General features: G+C 38.1%; 2 protein-coding genes and 1 long non-coding RNA gene across 3 annotated transcripts; all 3 read right to left on the minus strand.

Moving 5' to 3' along the window:
* Positions 1 to 4,760: 4,760 nt before the first annotated feature.
* On the minus strand, positions 4,761 to 5,338 carry LOC133837943 (uncharacterized). Its single transcript, XR_009893888.1, has 2 exons — positions 5,040 to 5,338; positions 4,761 to 4,948 (listed from the first exon to the last, which is right to left on the minus strand). It is a non-coding gene; the product is annotated as an uncharacterized LOC133837943 (long non-coding RNA).
* An 8,207-nt stretch (positions 5,339 to 13,545) lies between these two features.
* On the minus strand, positions 13,546 to 14,441 carry LOC133835899 (GILT-like protein 3). The gene is made up of 3 exons (XM_062266060.1): positions 14,128 to 14,441; positions 13,766 to 14,074; positions 13,546 to 13,710 (listed from the first exon to the last, which is right to left on the minus strand). The coding sequence occupies exons 1-3, from the start codon at positions 14,221 to 14,223 to the stop codon at positions 13,606 to 13,608; spliced, it is 510 nt and encodes a 169-aa protein (XP_062122044.1). The 5' UTR covers positions 14,224 to 14,441; the 3' UTR covers positions 13,546 to 13,605.
* Positions 14,442 to 16,915: 2,474 nt separating this feature from the next.
* On the minus strand, positions 16,916 to 17,401 carry LOC133836848 (GILT-like protein 3). The gene is made up of 2 exons (XM_062267436.1): positions 17,339 to 17,401; positions 16,916 to 17,289 (listed from the first exon to the last, which is right to left on the minus strand). Exons 1-2 carry the CDS (start codon positions 17,399 to 17,401, stop codon positions 16,954 to 16,956), a joined length of 399 nt encoding a protein of 132 aa, XP_062123420.1. The 3' UTR covers positions 16,916 to 16,953.
* Positions 17,402 to 20,239: the final 2,838 nt, after the last annotated feature.

Below are 20,239 nucleotides of genomic sequence, written 5' to 3' on the forward strand. Positions count from 1 at the left end.
GCCTCAGCTTGTGACCTGGGCAAGAACAGGGAGAAGGAGGAAAGAAAGGGAAGGGAAGGGAAGGGAAGGGAAGGGAAGGGAAGGGAAGGGAAGGTTAAATTGGGTGAGTGGAGAGCTACTCTCACTCTTCCTCTTCCTTTCGCTCTCTCTCGGTTGGTGGCTCTTTGGCTGTCGGCCTGCGGTTGGTTGCGGCCTGTGGCGGCCCTTTTGAGTGACTGGCACTTTAAGCCACCTTCCTGGGCGTCATTAACTTTAATGCGTCGCTTTATTTCGCAGCCAAACAAATGTCATAACAACACACAACTCCACTCTCTCTCGTTCTTGGTCTTTATTTTGCTACCCAACAAGTGCAAAATTTATGCCAGCCATACTTTTGTCATAATTGCGGCTCCGTTGGACGCTTGTAGTAAATATTTCTCACTCCCACTTCATGCAATCGCACTTTTTTTTTGCTCTGTGTGTTTGTTGAAAAGTGTTGACGGCTTTGAAATATGAAAGGTAACAAGCCAGGCCAGGCCAGGCCAACAACATAATCAGGGGTTGCCTACGTTTCCCACTCAGTTTGCCTTCAGCATCATCGTCAGCGTCACACGTTGACAATATCTGCTGTCGGCTTATTTGCCAGCTCAGCTGCCATATGAATGTGGAGCCAACCTAACTTGGAGCATGGACTCTGGACATTTCGCTCCCAACTAGTTGTGGCCCTTTCCTCTTGCCTCTTGCCTTGGCCTGCTTCATTTTATGCTTGTTGAGTTAATAGTTGCTCCCTTCTTCCACTTCCCCCTTTGGGTGCGTGTTGCTGCTGCCGCTGACAGCAACTGACTGCTGCTGCTGCTGTTGGTTGCTGGTTGCTGTTGGTTGCTGGTAACTGCAAGTGCCGTAATTTGTAATTTCAGGCAAATGAATTTTTGGCTTTCTGGGCTGAGGCTTAAGCCTGAGCTTGAGGTTGTAGTTGAGGTGATTCGCCTCTCTCTTACCTTCTTCCTCGTCTGCTGTTTGCTGTTAATCGTTTTGGCAGGTTTACTAGCTGATACTGCCACAGCCATTGCCGCATCAATTGCAGTCCCCTCTTCATCGTCCTTCTCCTCCTCGTCGCTGTCAATTGACAAACTGGGGCTGGTTTATCGCTCTGGCTGTTTGGCTGGGCGTCTGGCTCGCAGTTGACTTTTAAATAAACCATAAAACAAGACTATTCACTTCAGTTGCGCTGTGGCCAGCTACAACTACAACCACGTTTACTATATAGCATTCTTTTTATACCCGCTACCCATAGGGTAGAAGGGTATTATAACTTTGTGCCGACAGGAAATGTATGTAACAAGTAGAAGGAGGCATCTCCGACCCTATAAAGTATAAATAGTCATGATCAGCGTCAACAGCCGAGACGATCTAGCCATGTCCGTCTGTCTGTCTGTCCGTCCGTTCGTATGAAACACTGGATCTCAGAGACTATAAGAGATAGAGCAATAATTTTTTCGACAGCATCGACAGCAGCAGATCAAGTTTGTTTCAAATTTTTGCCACGCCCACTTCCGCCCCGCAAATCAAAAAATCAAATAGCAAGCATAATTTTAAAGCTAGAGTCGCGAATTTTACTATAGTATATAACCATTTGGTATAATATTTTTGAATGCGGTACTATATTGATATACCACATATGCCATTTAGTATATTTTTAGTATTTTTTGCAGTATATTTGGTATATTTTGAGAATAATACCGCAAAATATATTGCTTTTATTCAAAATGGGTAGATAGAGGTATCTCACAGTCGAGTACACTCGACTGTAGCCCCGCAAATCAAAAAATTACTTGTTGGTTGTTATTTTTGTTATTTCCTGAAAATTTGGTTGCGATCAGGGTCGAAGTTATTACTTTTATATGGTTGCTTTATTTTATCTCGTTTTTATCGCTTCTTTAGTCCTGGCCTGGCTTTGCTTCACTGACTCACTGACTGTCTCTCACCTCACTGTTCCTCTGCTGTGTGGGGTTTAAGCCTCTGTGTTCCTCCCTGTTGACTCACTCTCTGTTTCACTGTTCCTCTATGTTCCTGCCTGTCCCTCCCTGTCTCCCTCCTCCCTCCCGTTGCCCTTTGTCTATCTGCCTGGTTATTACTACTGTCAGCCGTGTTCAATTTCATAGGGTTTCTCCTTCCTTTTTTTTGCTACTTTCAGTTCACTGGAGTTGGCGAAGGCCACCAATAAAATAGACAGTAAAGTAAAATTGTCAGCTTTGACAATTGCCCCGAAAATAGCCAGTTCACTGTGGACTGTGCTGCCTATAATTAGCATTAATTTTATAGTTTGGCTTTGCAGCCGAGAGCTGCTGACTGCTTTTAAGTGCAAATGTAATGCATATACTTCCCTCTCTTTCTCTTTCTCTTTCTAGCTCTGTCTGACGACTGTCAAGAGTTTTGTTTTGAGACACGCTTAGATTGGACGTTATTGGACAGCGGGTAAGTAAACCGTGGGGAGCATTGAAGTGTTTGTCCCTGAGCATAATGCACAGTGGATCAATTTGCCATCAAATTGCCGACAATTAAAGTATGAAGCAGTTTGTCTGTGTGTTTCGAGTTGATTGAAAGATGCAAGCAAGCTATGCAAATTACTTGCCGCAATTGAGATGTTTATTTGATGAGCCCATGAGCTCAGCTATTGTGTTCCATAGTGCAGGCTTCGACTTGGACTCCAAGTTGCGACTTCGTCATGGTTTTTCGTACTGCAGCTCATCGTAAAAGTTTTTAAGTGTTTGCCAGCCATTTTCTCGTTAGCTTCCCTCCCTAAACTTATTTTTTTGGACGTTGTCCATGTCCCACATCCAAATCGACAACCAACTTAAGTTGCGCTCTCCTTCTCGCCTTGGGTTGTACTCGAAAATTCTCGTTAAAATCAAAAATTAGCTGAAAGTTTTCAGCAAACAAGTCACAAGCGACATTTGTTTAAGTTCCCTGTCACGGCAACTGTTGTGGCAACTTCCAACTCGAAACTGGCAACTGAAACTGAAACTGGAGCTCGAGCTGCGTTCCCCTTGGTTTTTGTTTGTTGTTGCCTGTGGTCAGGGCAATTTTCAAATTAAATTTTAAGTAGCTGCCCACTGTGGCCATCAAGAAATTGACCGCTTCCTTGTGGGCTCTCCGAATCCACACCGAATCCGAATCCTTTAATCTAAGGATGTCCCCCGCGGCCTCGAACACAACACTGAATATTCAGTTTGAATGTTGTGTGTAGGTCGACTCGGATATCGATATGGATATGGATATGGGCAAAAAGCCATTCAATAAATACCACAATTTTCTATCATGTATATTGGCATTGTGCGACGAGTAATGCCCATAAAGTATTCTCCCTCTCACCCTCTCTCTCTTCCCTCTCTCTTTCGTTTTATTTTCAATATACTTTCCATTTCTTTCTCTTTGCCCCTTTGGCTCCTCCTTTTTTGCTATTTCTTTTACGGCTTTGACTATGACAAATAAAATGTGCATGATTTTATGATCTGTTGATATTCCATTACAATTTTGTAAATATTTTGTTGCTGCACACACCGACACACACACTCGCTTACAATAGACTTACAAATACATTTTATGTGTATGGGTATATATATGTATGTGTATGTGTGTGTGTTTGCAGTCATATCCCTCGCTTTTTGCCTGGCAGCTGGTACAATTTTAAAAGGATATTTGGAGCTCTGTTGAGCATTTGGCACAATGGCTGAGCTGAGCGAGTTCTTTCTGCTCACTCCTTCTCTCTCTCTCTCTTCTCTACTTATGTGGCGTCTGATTGCTTTCGCAGCCCGCCAACAAGTATCCAAGTATTTCCATATACCCTGCGACCATTGAAAAAGCGTTTAAGAAACGAGTTGCATGGCACTGAGAAATGAAATATGATAAAGAATAGAACATCTTTGCAAATCTTGCACATTTTTCAACTGAAACTAACAATTATTATCAACCAACTATTATATTATATTCATATATTTCAATATATTCTTAAGCTGTTCTGAAAAAATCATAACAATTGCTTAACAAATAGCCAAGTTATAGCTTAACAAAAATAATCAATATTGTGATTGAGATTAAATTGACAGCAGCGCCATCTATGTGTCGTCGCTTTAGTTCTCAGTACTGAAAACCAATCAAATCTGCATACAGAACATTTAAAGCAGCAACAACTGTTGTTTCAAGGGTATTTTCTAGTCGTTCACACTCTTTTAGTCTTACACTCCTCTCATTCTTGCAATTCTTGTATTTTAAGCTTATTTTTTATCCAATATGCACAATGATGCTTATAAAATGTATTGCTCATGAATCTACAGAAGGACATATGTATGCGTCTCTATCTCTATCTTCATTTCTCCCTCTCTCTCTCTCTCTTTGTGCTGGAGTGTATCGCAGATTATTGCATATTACAAGCTTTGCAGCTTTTCAGCTGCCACAACACACTTGGCGCAGCTCGAAACTCAAAAGTTCACACAGGAGACAAAAGTGGCATAATAAAATTGGAAGACAAAGCCAAAGTCAAGACGATTCCTTATAGCGAAGTGGCTGCAACTGAAGTGGAGTCGAGTCTAGGGCGCTTTAATTTTTAACAAGCAAAATTGTTAAACAAATTTCAACTCAAATAGCAACAGCAACTTGCATAAATGATTTATTGCCAGCAACCAACACAAAAAAAAAACGGTAGGAAAAACGCACAAACACAAAATGCTGCTCGACACGCAGTTGCCTCGATGTTGTTGCTGTTGTTTTTGTGGTTGTTGCTGCTGCTGCCACTTCAGCTGCCATTTCTAGTTAAGCATCAAAAATTTGCGCCGTGACCAAATACGAAATAGAGGCGCAGGACAAATTCGTGCGGCAAGAGCAACAGAGGCAGCAACTGAAGCATCTACCACCAATGTCATCGTCAAACAGAAAACAGAGCACACTCGAGATGGTCAGCCAGGAGAGGTGGCTGAAGAGAAGGGGGAGGGAGAGGGGAGGCCACACGCTCGTAAAATTTTATATCCAATTTTACGATTTCTGACGCAAAAAGTGAAACTAACCATTTCGACATTAGACATGGAACACATCTCGCACTCTGAACGGGACTCTGGACACCCGCAATGAGGAATGGTAGAGGGAAAGAGGGGGGGTGGAAGAGAGAGTGAAAGCGTTGCGAGTTGCTTTTGGGCGTCAACGAGCGAACAAACGTCAAGGATGCCATCCTCTTGCCTCCCTCCCCCCCATTCCACATCCACATCGCTTCTCATTTGGTTCGTCTGTCACATTTTTTCTCTGCTCTCGTTTTTCTCAGCTTTTTTTTTTCCTTTTCGACTGGGTTTTGTTGTGTTTTCGATTTGGGGTGATGACAGCCAGAGCGACATTAAATGCCCCGCTTCAGTTGTTTGTGCTGCGGCCTAGGCCAAGTGTTGCTCTGACCATTGCCAGCTGCTCTGCTCTTGGTCTGATGCTTGGCTGCTCTGCGCTTCTGTTATGGTCTGCTCTGGTCTCAACTGTGCTGCATGAGTGGGGACATTGGCATTCGTCTCATATTGATGGTCATGCCTTCTCAATGCCTGTCGCTGTTGCTGTCATTGCTTTGACAACGAGGGCAGCTTTGTATGTTGCTGTTTTGATAGTTGCCAGTTGTTGAAGACTAACTAAGGAATTATTAAATATATGTGCATCCGTTCGAAAGTAAAATATATGTGCAACAATCTATAAATGATATATCCTTATACTACTACATTCAAAATATATAAATGATATATCAATATAATACTACACTCAAAATATACCATAACAATATAATACTACCCTCAAAATATACCGTGGTAGCAATCTACTGCAGTATTTGAAATATACCATATTCATATACTACAACACTCAAAATATTCCAAATCAATATACTACCACATTCGAAATATACCATGTCAAATAGGGTAGTAACATTTCAAAAATACCATAGCAATGTATCACTATATTCAACATTCTACATTGAAAATATACCATAACAATATACTACTACATTCAAAAAATTTCATATCGATATGCTGTGACATTCAAAATATACTATTATCAATATACTTCAAAAATATACCATAAATATATACTGTATCAATAAATATACTATATCGATATACTACAATATTCAAAATATACCATATTGATACACATGTATTTACAATATGTTTCCGTTTCTTTTTTTGTTTTTTACAATGCAAATTGGGAAATTTCTTAACATTTTTCATTATTTTTTTAATTTAGAGCTTCCAAGAGATTTGAAAGTATTTTGCCTAAACAAACACATATGTTTTTATGCAATTTATTTAGTATTTATTTATTTTTATATACTTTCATAAACTTACCTCTTAAGGTAAAATAATACGAAGCTATTTCAATAGTCAGTATTTCAGAATTCTAAATTGACATGAATAGAATTTAGTTTAACTTGAGCTTAAATTTTCTAATCTTGATGTACGTTTAATATGATACCATTATATATCACGTAAAGACATCAAGAAAGTGTTTAATGTTGCTACCCTTCAAATTGTTTGACACTTTTCTCATTAGCATTGAAGTGCACCTCGCTGCTTGAGCTGTGTCCTTTCGTCTATTGACTGACTGCTGTCCCTGCGGCTGTGTTGACTCAACATCGACCATAGAGCACTCCCTTCCCCTTCCCCTCTCTCTCTGAGTCTCTGAGTCTCTTTCGTAACTTGGCCAAATCAATGGCTGGCCGGGTGTCATTAAACGCTTGATCGTTTAATGCCCCACTCACTCCCCTCTTTTCACCCCCACTTTGACTGCCCCAAGCAGCTGCTTCTGCTTCCAATGCTGGGGACTTCTCTTTTCCCATCTCACACTCTCTCTGCATCTCTCTCTCTCTCTGGTTGGCTGTTTATCGTTTCGCACTTCCGTTGGTCAACTTCCTGCAGCGATTGCGATTGGAACTGAGGGAGAAAGCAGAGAGCAACTGAGGGTCCAAAATCAATTGGAAATTAATTTCATGCTTTGATTACCGGTTGTGTGTCGCACGTTTTATGACCTTGAATACGACACATTTGTGTCGTCGCCCATTGACGTAGTAGTTGCTGTTGTTGTTCCTCCTGCTGTTGTTGCTGTTGCTGTGAATGGTTGTTGGCCATTGGCTCTCGTGGCTGTGTCCATTTCCTCACTAAATTAGCCAGGCAATGGCATGAATTGAAACGAAACGACCTCAGAGAAGACCTCAGCAGCAGGAGAACATTCCATGCCTCGTCTTTTGCTGTTGCTTCAATTTATCAAAGCCATGGCTCATTCATCGCCAGAGCTTGGCAGGTGTGAACAGAGATGGAGATGGAGACATCGACTACGTGTGCTCCACGTTAATTGAAATGTTTATATGACTTTTTATGGGCTGGCCGAAAAAGGCTCATTACGTTTACGTTAACGTTTACGGGATTTCAATGTGGCCTTCATTTGCGCCCTTAGCTGATTAAAGCAATGCGAATGGCAATAACTCTTGTGTTCATAAAGGCAGCCGCAAATGAGTGTACTCATTCCTCAGAATGAGTGTGAGTGTTTGAATACTATGCAAAAATATGTCCAAGCTCCTTCGACGATATTTTCTCCCGCTGCGTCTTTCGTTTGCATCCTTTTGTGTCAGCAGAAACTTTTGCAGCACGTTTGTGCAAATCCATTCAATATGGCTGCTGTTGACCCCCTCCTCCCTCCTCCTGCCACGCCCCCTCGTTGCACTTGCTGCACACCTTCGACTTCGACCAACAACATTCTTCTCCCCATCTCAGCTCAGCTCAGCTCAATCGTCGGCTCATTCGTTTATTCAATGCTTTTCTTCGATTTTGCAGCACAGTTGGATTTTTGCCTTTTATCAGGCAGGCAAGCGAAGAAAACGAGGAAATCGGGGAAATCGAGGAAATCGGGGAAAACGAGCAACGACGCATTTGAGGATAACCAAAAGGTGCTTTTATATGCTTAATGGAAAATCTAATTTATGACCTATGGCTTTTCTCCTCTTCGCAGACATTTCTTCGCTTCGCTCTGCTCTGCTCTGCGATTTGTATTTGTCCTTTTTGCAGCTGGAGCTGAATAAGGAGTAGTCACAAGGGGAGAGGGGGATAACGGGACGAAGGGGCAGCCAGTCTATGCTGAAACAAATGAAGATTAATGCGAATCGAATGTGCTGCCTTCTATAAATGTGAACGTCACTTTTCCACTACTTTCTTTCTCACTTTCTCAGTCTCAGTGTGTGTGGCAAGGACTGCAAATCCTTGGCTATTCAAAAATTAAACATTCCGCATGCATTTATAATTTAAATGAATAACCCGATCAACCTTCCCCCCCGTCCTCTCACCTTCATCCTTTGGCCAAATCAAATTGCATGCAATTTTTCTACTTCAAATCAAACGGAAGTTTTAGCGCATAAATTCAGCTGCTGCTGCTCCTTTTTTATACCCGTTACCCATATGGTAGAAGGGTATTATAAGTTTGTGAATGCAGGGAATGTATGTAAGAGTCGGGAGAAGACACCTTCGACCTCAATCGGGTCTAGATTATGACAATATATATATATTGATCAGCGTCAAACAGACGAGACGTCAATCGGGTCTAAGTTGCTTTGGCTGACAATATGGTATATTTTATATTCTACGGTATATTTTGAGCCTTCAGTATATATTTTATATTTTTTTGCTGAATTTTTTTGAATATGGTTCTTTTGATGGGTATCTCAGAGTCAAGTGTCCTCAGAATAGTTTAGTATTTTTGCGGTTAAATTTCGGTATAGTTTTAGAATGTGGTTCTATTCAGAATGTGTATCTCGCACTACTTTGCGGTATATTTTTGGTATATTTTTAGAATATGAATTTATTGCAAATGGACATTTCTGAATCGAGTGTGTTCGGAATAACTTAGTATTTTTATGGTATATTTTTTGTAAATTTGTAGAATACTGTTGCATTGTAAATGTGTTTAGTATTTTTGTGGTATATTTTTATTCTTTTTTTAGAATACGATTTTATTGAAAACGGGTTTCTTAGAGTCCAGTATGTTCAGAATAACATATTTTAGTATTTTTGCGGTATATTTTCGTTATATTTTTAGAATATGGTTCTTTTAAAAATGAGTATATCACACTCGACTGTAGCTTTATTACATGTTTTATAATATATATATAATATATATGTATATTGTTTTAATACCAAACATTCAGTATATTTTAGTATATACGGTATATTTCTGGTTTATTTTAGAACATGATTCTATTGAAAATTAGTATATCAGAGTCGAGTGTCCACGAAATATTTTAGTAATCTTGTGGTATATTTTTTATACATTTTTTAAAACATGTTTTTTTTATGAAATTCGGAATCTCAAAGTCGAACACACTCGACTGCAACTTTCTTACATGTTTCTTATATATGTATGTTGTTTTAATACCAAGCATTCAGTATATTTTAGTATATGCGGTATATTTCTGGTATATTTTAGAACATGATTATTTTTAAAATGGGTACAAATTTTAATATTTTCTGTACATTTTTGAAATATGGGTTTTTTATGAAATTCGGTATCTCAAAGTCGAGCACCCTCAATTGTAGCTTTCTAACATGTGTTTTTTTTTATATTTTGCTGGCCAGTTGATGAGAAGAAGAAGAAGATGGAGAGGTGAGGCATGCATTGGTGGCACGTGGCACGCAAGTAATTGCCACTAAAATTATGTTCCACAAAAGTTGCCACAAATTGCGCAAATTCGGCAAAAGGCAAACGTTGCTCCCCTTCTCTAAATCCAACTCCAACTCGAATTGCAATTGCAATTGCCAATGCAATTGACGGCGATTATCGCGCCGAAAATAGTTAGTTGCAGCCTTTTGTTGTTTGCTCCTGTTTTCCCCATTCTTGTTGTTGTTGTTGTTGTTTCGTTTGTTGTTTTGTTTGTTTAACGTTTTTCGGGGCTGCTTCGCTCTATTGGCATTTTAAACGTTATCGAGAACTCGAACCAAAAACTCCATAAACTTGCAGCCGACAAACTAAACTAAAAGTCCTGACTACACATGTGTGTGTAATATATATATGTGTGTGTAATTGTGTGTGTGTAAGTGTGTGTGTTTGTTTATATATGTAAGTATGTGTGTGTGTGTTTTTAAGCCCCTTTTGCTGCCGTTGTTGCGCTTTTTGTTGCCCAGCTCGAGGTTTCACGCTAGTCGACGCCCTCGTTCACGCCCCCTCCACTACCTTACCCCTCCTCCCTCCTCCTCCCCACTCCTCCCCCCTTTTAACAGTCTGTTCAATTTGGAGCAAAGCGGAGCAATTAAGTGTAAAAATGCGAAACACATACGCTCGAAAAGTGTGTGTCGGAGTTTCCCCTTGCCACACTGCTGTGTGCTGTGTGTGCTGCATGCCACATGCATGCCAACGCTGCCACACAGATGCCACGCATGTTGCATGGCCATGTCACCTTCCTAAGCGAAATGAGCAGCAAATTGGCAGTAAATTTGTTTGCTATTTTTCTTCTTGTGCAGCGCCATTGATGTTGCAGTTGCAGTTGTTGTTGCTGCAGTTGCCGTTGTTGTTGCAACAGCGGTTGTTGTTTCTGTGCGAAACGAGTTTTGGCCAAATAGCCCAAAGGGGTTGCAACTTGCGGCTACCCAGGGGGAGTGTAAAAGGGGGACAAAGGGAGGGGGGTTGCAACTAAATCGCATCTCCGCTGCGTCGTCAACACAATACTATTGATGCCACAAGCGCCCTCAGTTGCCACATGGCCTGCCACTTAAACTTGTTCTGTGTGCAAATTAAAATTTTTTCGCCGCTTCTCGCCAACTGAGATTCAGTTTACATGCCATAAAGGCAGCAGCAACAGCAGCAGCAATGCCTCTGGCTGCTGCCACGCTTTGTTGCAGCAGCGACAGCAACAGCGCCGTCTGAAATAACTGGCAATAACTCGAATTCAAAGCACAACAGGGGGGCGGGGGAATGTCTAGGCACTCTGTCATGCACTAGCCACGCCCCCTGCTGACCCCACGACCCCCCAAAACGCCCACTTACAGCCTGCTGGCATTCGTAGTGGACTCTCAGCTGCTTTTTGCTGCTGCTGCTGACACGCGCTTGAAACCTTGCCCCGCTGGGCATGCCACACACACACTCACACTTTTACACACATTCACACATACACACACACAGACAGACACACAGACAGACAGTCGCAGCTGGCAACAAATTGCGTAAGTGCTCAACACACACAGCGAATCGATTGACTATCGAAATGTGCCTAAGACAAAAAGCAAAACCCGACTTAGACGCAGACTCAAACTCCAGCCTAGACTTTAACCCAGACTCAAACCCTGACATTGCGTGACATTGAACCCGTCTGGAGTACAGTGAAAACTTTTCTAGTGAGGGAATACTTTCTAATTCTGCTTTATTTATTAATAATATACAATTTCGAATAATAACTTGTAATTGAAATGAATGCAAATGATATACAAGACTTTAAAATACATAGTTACTATCACCAAAAAGAAATATCACCCAATTTTTACTGGAAAAAGATCTAAGAAGTTCCCTAAGTAAAGGTGAACTGCTTTGAAGGGAAATTTTTCTAATTCTAATCTAATTCTAATTTTTTGAGGGAATATTTTCTAATTCTGTTTTATTTTTTAATAAAATACATTTTCAAATAATCATTTATAATTAAAATGAATGCAAATGATATACAAGATTTTAAAATACATATTTACTATCACTAAAAAGAAATATCACCCAATTTTGAATGGCATAAGTGAAGTGAACGCCATCGAAAACTGCTATGAAGGGAAATTTTGCTGATCATTTTTTGTCTGGAATATAGTAAAAACTTTTCTAGTCACTTGCGTTGAGGGAATACTTTCTAATTCTCCTTTATTTTTCGATCAAATTTCTAATAATTTGTAATTAAAATGAAAGCAAATGATATCAAAAATTTACCTACAAATATTGACTATCACCAAAAACAAATAATTACCCAAATATTACCCAGATGTAAGAAGTGTTCCCTAAGAAAAGGTTAACGCCATCGAAAAACTGCTTTGAAGGGAAATTTTGCTGATCTTTTTTTGAATACAGTGAAAACTTTTCTAATTCTGCTTTATTTTTCGATAAAATACAATTTTGAATAATTTGTAATTAAAATGAATGCAAATGGTATCAAAATTTAGCTAAAAAAATATTTACTATCAGCAAAAACAAATATTACCAAGATCCAAGAAGTGTTCCCTAAGTAAAAGTGAACGCCATCGAAAAACTGCTTTGATGGGATATTTTGTTTAACCTTTTTTTGATTGACTATCGAAATGTGATTTAAGCACTAGTATTGAAAGAGTATTTTCTAATTCTGCTTTATTTTTAATAAAATGCAATTTAAAATAATAATTTGTAGTTAAAATTAAAAATACAAATGATATAAACAATTTGTATATAACTATTTACTATCAGCAAAAACAAATATTTCCCATATATAATATTACCCAGATCTAAGAAGTGTTCCCCAAGTAAAAGTAAACGTCAACTGCTTTGAAGGGAAAGTTTGCTGACCTTTTTTTTGTCTGGAATACAGTGAAAACATTTCTAGTCGCTAATGTTGAGGGAAAACTTTCTAATTTTGCTTTATTTTTTAATAAAATACAATTTTGAATAATAATTTGTAACTAAAATGAATGCAAATGATATCAAAAATTTGGTTATAAATATTTACTATCACTAAAAACAAATATTACCAAAATATTACCCAGATCCAAGAAGTGTTCCCTAAGTAAAGGTGAACGTAATCGAAAAAATGCTTTGCAGGGAAATTTTGCTGACCTTTTTTTGCTACTGTCAATTGTTTAGAGCACAACTCGCAACAAAGCGAAAATAGATCCCAGCGAATCTATTCGCAGTAGCCAAGCCATTAATTTCCCCCCTCCCACACTTCAGCTCTCCCCTCTGTTATCATCGCCCTCAAAACTGGTTGTGAATTCGCGAACAAATCGTCTGGCAAATTATTATGTATGGCGCTTCTTCTTTTTGTGAGAGCGCATGTTGCATGTGGCATGTTGAATAGCTTGCCCCGAGGTGTTGTGCCTCAGATTGCAAAATATTGATGTGTCGCAATTTAAGGGGCGTCTGCAATTTGATATTTAATAAATTACGATTTTATGGCTTGGCCCCAGCACGATTTAATCTTGTTAGCAGCCAATTTGGAATTGATTACCTAGATTATTGCATTTAATAAGCGCTCATGTTTCACACATTTATCTATTTTTCTTAATCATTTGCAATGTTTTTGGTTTGCAGACGTTACGAAAAGCAAGCGGCCGTTACCTTGCGCATGGTTGCCAGAAAGCTAAAACTGGTTTGAGCGTTGCCACATCAAACAGCTAAAAGCTGCGAGCAAGCTACTCAAAGCTGCTTGCTATGCGGCGAAGCTGCTTCGCCTAAAGCTCTCTGCTATGTGAATAAAGGTTTTTAGCACATACGATACGGGAGGGAAATATGTTGAGGGTGTGTGTCTAAGCTAAGTTACGCAAGTCCCATTTTTAGCTGGGACTGGAATTATTGCAAGTTGATTTTATTACAGTTTACGAATAATTGGCACTGACAGATGTACATTAATCAGCCGCAAGTTGGCAACTTAATTTGAAATTTGGTTTCGTATTCGCGACAGAAATTTGACTCAAAGTTGTAACGAATACTGCTCTGCTCGTAGGGCTCAAAGCGCTGTGGAAAGTAGAAGAGGTAAAAATCGTTACAGTTTGAAATGCATATTACTTACATTGTCAAACACAATACTGGGCACAAAGGACAATTGGATAGCGAGTGTCTCTCTGCCGTAGGGTCTAAGAATTTCTGCTGTTGTTCTGCTTTCTTTACACTGCTTGGCTGCCGTGACATCCAGTTTGAGATGCTTGGAACACTGATCTATAGCATTGCTGTAAGAACGCAGCATGCAGTTGATCAGCTGGAAAGCTGACTGAAGTTCCAGAGTCTCCAGGATGCAGGCATGCAGAGCATTCAGTTCGCACTCTGGTTCGCCATGCTGACAATACACTTCTATGCGGTTCAGATCTGTGTTATTGTAGAACTAACAAAGCGCTTGTCAAACTGTAGCGATAAAGGTAAATCTTTAGAACTCACATTCGCCTTGCCAAAGGGATAAAGTTTTAGATCCACGCGTGGCCACCAATCGTTGTCGAATAGAGCATCGTGCAGTCGGCGTCGTATGAAGAACATGCTATCGGGGCAGAGTGCTTCATAGTGTATGGCGAGGGGTAGCTTAGGAATAGCGGGGGGATGCAGTTGTGCTGCTGCTGCTGATCTCAGTTGTTGAAGTTGTTCCAGTTGTCAAGCTTATCAGCAGCGTCGTCAAAATAAAAGCCAAAGCGAAAGTTAAATCCATTTTGAAGAGTGAACAACACAGCTTCACTTGTGAAACGCAACTGTTTTGAGTTCCTCTCAAATGTGTGTTCTAAAATAAAACTACAAAAGCGATCAGCGTGCACATTCTCTCTCTCCCCTTCCCCTTCCCCTTCCCCTTCTCATTCTTTCTCTGCTATGCAAACTAGCCACTCGCATTTGTTTTTGTTTTTTGTTCAGTTCCGTTGTTATCTATGAATATAAATTCGTTGATACACACACACACACACACATACGTTCATATATTTAGATCTGCGCGTCTGCTTTTCGTTCTCTCTTCTCTCATCTCCATCTCCGTCTCGCTCTCCCACACACTCTTTGCGTGTATTTTAGTCGATTAACCCATTGCGGTTGCTTAGCAAACACGACAGAACATGCGAAAGCCAATTACGTGCTTGGTTTACCCGCTATTAAACCAATAATTATACACATTAAGCCAATATATTAATTAAATATACACATTAGAACATTGCACACACGCAGTTTTAACCCTTGGGGGTGCTAAAAGAATTTAATTAATGGTCTGGAGAACTTTATTTGTTTTGCACAAATATAAAAGGAAATAATTTCACTATTATTATTATTATTGTTATGAATATGAAATACGAAATATTTGAATAAATTATCTTTTGAATACTGATAAGTTGTTAATTGCCTGAAGAACATTTTTTATCTTTCTTAAATATAAAAAGAAATAATTTCCCTATTTCTATTATTATTGTTATGATTATAAAATAGATAATACGAATACAGTGACAAAAAATGTGTAAACTCATATTTTGTTGCTTTAAAATTTTACCTTTCGCTAGATTGTTTTTATTTTTAAACATACTCATTTAAAATAAGTTATAAAATGGTGTTGTATTAAAAAAACATGGAAAAAAAGATATTAAAGCCTTATTTTTGCATGCAAAGTCAAAAAATATGTTTTTTTCAGTGTGTAAAAAGTTTCTTGACATACTGTATTTTAATAAGTTATCTTTTTAATACTGATTATTGCACATATGTTTGGCAATAAACATTTTTTATCTGTCGTTTATATAAAAAGGAATAATTTCACTATTTCTGTTAGTATTGTCATGAATATAAAATTTGAAATATTTTTAATAAGGTATTTTTTAAATACTGAATACATAAGTTGGTTAATAAACATTTTTTTATCTTTCATAAATATAAAAAGAATTAATTTCATTATTTCTATTATTATTGTTATGAATATAAAATTGGAAATATTTTAATAAGTTATCTATTTAAATACTGAATACACAAGTTGGGAACTTTAGCATGGGAACATAAAGTATATTTAATTGTACACCTAATTTGCTTTGTTACCGTTTAGAAGCAATTGGCATCGAGAGGAAGACACATTAATCGATCGCAAGTGGGAAGTTTAATTTTGAAAGCCTCGAAGTTGTAGGGAATTTTACTGTGCAGGGAATTTTACTCTACTTTTTACAGTTTTGAATGCGCAGCATGCAGTTGACACTTATTATTAGTTCAAGTTCGTATTGTTACAGTTTAGAAGCGCTTGGCATTGACAGGCACATATTAATCGATCGCAAGGGGGAAGTTTAATTCGGAATTTTCGTTCATACGCGCTGCAGAAGAAAGCCTCGAAGTTGTAGGGAATTTTTCTCTGCTGGTGGCAGTGTTGCCAGGTCTTGAACAAAAAATAATGCCAGATTTACGAAAAAAACTAGCTGAAAATAGCAAATTTGTTTGTAAAAATGGCTGAAAAAATGGCTAACATTTTGTTACCCCAAAAAATAACCAAATTACCCCAAAAACACCAAAAAATTGAATTTTAATTTAAATGTCCAATAATGATTTTATTAAATCTACATCTTCACTGTCTTCATTGTTATATTTTTCATTTTCGGCCATCATTTTTAAAAATTTTGTTGGCACTTCATAATCGTGGCAGCATTTTCCATTTCTGCGCAGGCCGTATCTATAAAGAGGAATATTAATAATACGAAATTTTGTTGGTTTGACTGAAGCAACTCGATGCCGAAATGTGCTTCTTCGTCTCAGCATGAGCCCTTAAATCGAATATTTTCGCTTTAATACTGCATTTGCAGTAGCTACAGTAAGCTTTTGACAAATCCGTCTCATCCTTCCGGATCCAGGACTTGAACTCACTAGCCTGCATCCAAGCATCGCGAAACTTTTGCGTATAAAGCACTTTAGGCATTTTTGCATCACTTTTTTTGCGTCACTTAATGTACACCACAAACTAGAGATGAAACACACAAAGCAGTGATGGTCAAAAGTAGAAATCACTGTTCGATAAGTATTTTCACTCAAGTCACTTAGAGTATTTTCGCTGTAACTGGTAATTTTCACAGACCTAAATCACGGGTTCGAGAAAATTGCCGAAAATAGCTGAAGTATATTTTAAAGTAGCTAGATTTATAGCTAGTAGCAATTTCTTAATTTTTCTAGCATTCGGCCTTTCAAAATGGCTAGAACTAGCCATAAAATTGCTAAACTGGCAACACTGGCTGGTGGGGCTCAAAGCGCTGTGAAGAACAGTGAATGTAAAACCTAATACAGTTTGAGAGGCATACTTACATTATCAAACACAATACTGGGAGCTACGGACAACTGAATAGCGAGTGCTTCTTTGCCGTAGGGCGTGAAGATCTCCGCTGTTGTTCTGCTTTCTTTACACTTCTTCACTGCTGTGACATCCAGTTTGAGATGCCTGAAATACTCATCTATACCATTGCCATAGGATCGCAGCATGCAATTGATCAACTGGAAAGCAGACTGAATTTCCAGTTCTTCCAAAATACAAGCATGAAGCGCATTCAGTTCGCATTGTTTTTCGCCATGTTGACAATGGACTTCCATGCGGTTCAGATCAGTATTATTGTAGAACTACTTCAATATTTCAAACTGTAGCAATAATTAAGTTGATCAAACTCACTTTCGCTGTGCCAAAGGGATACAGTTTTAGATCCACGCCACCAATTGTTTTCTTGTAGAGCATCGTGCAGTCGGTGTTGAATAAAATACATGCTCTCCGGACAGAGTGTTTCATAGTGTATGGCGAGGGGTAACTTAGGGATAGCGGGGGATTTAGTTGGCCTGTTAATTGACTCCTTTCTGGTCCAATATTCAGGTGGCAAAGTCGTTGTTGCAGTTGTCAAGCTTATTAGCAGAGTGAGAATATAAGATAAAGGTAAATCCATTTTCGAGTGAACAACACTGCTTTACTTGTTAAACGCAACTGATCTCAATTCTTGTTTCTACACACCTTCAAAAATTGCACATACGCAGATTAACCCTTAGGTGCTGCTAAGCTAAATATTTAATTCTATGATCAATTTCGTTTATTATGAAAAGACATAATTATATCACTTATATTACCATTCTTTATTTGAACTAAGAAATATTTATATAATTAACATTAAACCACGCTTAAGTTTATACTTTTCATAGCACATTAGATGGGTTAATCAACTTTGGGAAAGCTTAACAATATTAAATTCAATTAAGCGCATTTTTATCCCTCTGAATTTAAATAGAATCACCTAATGTAGCCTCGACTGTGAGATACCCTCTAGATATTTTCAATGCAAGCAAAACATTGCGGTGTTTTTATTTAAGTATAACGAAAAAATACTGAAATATACCGAAGGCTATAATTTGGTATATAAGAAATGCATCGTTTAGTCTCTTACAGACATTTCATGTAGAATAGAAAGGATAATTATTGTTATTAGATGGAGGTAAGCGATACATTTCTACTATAATTTGTTGCACCAATTTAATTTTGTATATTTAAAATATACTAAAATATACCGAAGGCTATATTCTGTATATCAGAAATGATTCTTTCATTTCCTATAGAGTATAAAAGAAATTTATTTGTATTAGATGGACTATACATTTTTAACCAATCTAATTTTGTATACCTAAAAAATACTAAAATATACCAAAATCTATATTTGGTATATCAGCAATGCCATATAAAACTTAATTGTTGTTATTAAATTGAAATAAAAAACATCTATGCTATAATTTGTTAGGTCAATTTAATTTTGTATATTTAAATAGGAATAATTCTATATTTGTTGTATACTATTGTAATGAAAATATACTAAAATATACCAAAAGCTATATTTGGTATGTCAGAAAAGCCTGTTACATACATTTCAATTCAATTATTATATTTAAATTGAACTAATTTGTCAAACCAATTTAATTATGTGTATTTAAAAATACTAAAATATACCAAAAACTATATTTGGTATATCAGAAATGACTCGTTGTGCCTGTTACATACATTTCAATTTAATTATTATATTAAAATTGAACTAAGCAATGCATTTAAACTATACTCTGTTGAACCAATTTAATTTTATAAAATTTAAATGTAAATAATTCTATACCTATTATTATTTTTACTTATTCAAAGTATGCAAACATGAAGCTAACATTAATCATACGTTTCCCAACACTGTTAACAACACTTGACACAAGTTAACTGCGCTTTTAGCACATGCTTAATATCAATTGAAATTAAGTGGCAGATGTGTTAAACATTAATTCTAATTAAGTCCAAAATGGATAACACAAACACAACAATAAACCCATTGAAGTCGAAGTCGAAAGTGAATTGAGAGTTGAGAGCGTGAAAAACGCTTTAAATCATTTTTCATATCACTTGATCGAAGTTGAAAACTGGTTGAAGATCGTTTTGCATGTAATTACCGTTATTAATGGGATATGCAATTTCAGCGAGTATTTGATAAAACGCCCAGCACACACGGAAATAACGGGAAATGCACCAAAAATCGGTATTTAAGTTTTGCATACAACAAAAGGGGTAATTAAAGAGGTTTGAATAATGTTTTGCTTGTTTAGTGGTTGCCAATGGGTTAATTCAAGTGCGGAAGAGAGATAGAGAGAGAGGGAGAGAGATAGAGTGAGGTGCCATGTCACTGCGGACTGCGCTTCTGCATATTCATAGCCAATTATGTGTGTCCAACGAGCCGGTTGACATTAACAAATCATAAACAATGAAGACTTCAACCAGCAACAACAACAATAACAATAGTTCACTGCACTGTCACATATTGTTGTATGTGTGTGTGTGTGTGTGTTTGTTGAGCTGTCGCTAATTGACAGACAGCTCCATTTTGGCCAGCGATGTTTGAGTTTGGTTAGCAAACCAGTTGAACTAGATGCGAATATGACAATGATAAATACTCGTTAGAGCCAAAGTCAAAGGAGCAACAACTATCTCTGTCTCTATCTCTTTCTCTGTGGCATTGACCACAAGCAAAGACTTGGCTGCAACACAATCTTCACTTGGACAATTTCAGTTTCTAACGAACATTTCAAAGCGATTTAATTGCCTTGGAGTTGGAATTGTTGCAATTGCTGTTTGTCTATTTCATGGTCAAGGCTTGCACGCAAGAATGCTGCCCCAACGCGTAATTGTGTGGCAACTGGCAACCAGTAACTTGCAACCAGTAAATTGCAACCAGCAACCATTTCCATTGGCGACACACTCAACTGACTTTGCTGAACACAAAAAAGTGACAGTGTTTTATGACGTGTTTAATGCACCTTCATTTTTCTTTTTTTTTGCGCTGCATTTCCGCTGCATTAATTGGCTGTTATTTCACTCGCAATTCCATATTCCATCTTCCAGCTCAGACTCCAAGTCTCAATCCAAATCTCGAATGCGTCGGTGCAACAACAATTAACCCAAATTGCGTTTTGCTGTCCAATTGACAACAACAGCTTGAGGCCAGCTCACGAATATCGTCTTAACTCTGTCTCCCTCTCTCACTCTTCTCTAGCTATCTCCCTCTCT

Source organism: Drosophila sulfurigaster, chromosome 2R, assembly GCF_023558435.1.
Source record: "Drosophila sulfurigaster albostrigata strain 15112-1811.04 chromosome 2R, ASM2355843v2, whole genome shotgun sequence".
NCBI classification, from domain to species: Eukaryota; Metazoa; Arthropoda; class Insecta; order Diptera; family Drosophilidae; genus Drosophila; species Drosophila sulfurigaster.

Coding starts and splice junctions, on each gene's coding strand:
- LOC133835899 (XM_062266060.1), bottom strand. CDS start 14,223: ATGTTCTTCATACGACGCCGACTGCACGATGCTCTATTCGACAACGAT. Junction 14,075..14,127: donor ATCCCTTTGGCAAGGCGAAT/GTGAGTTCTAAA, acceptor GCGCTTTGTTAG/TTCTACAATAACACAGATCT. Junction 13,711..13,765: donor CCAGTATTGTGTTTGACAAT/GTAAGTAATATG, acceptor TACTTTCCACAG/CGCTTTGAGCCCTACGAGCA.
- LOC133836848 (XM_062267436.1), bottom strand. CDS start 17,401: ATGCTCTACAAGAAAACAATTGGTGGCGTGGATCTAAAACTGTATCCC. Junction 17,290..17,338: donor ATCCCTTTGGCACAGCGAAA/GTGAGTTTGATC, acceptor ATATTGAAGTAG/TTCTACAATAATACTGATCT.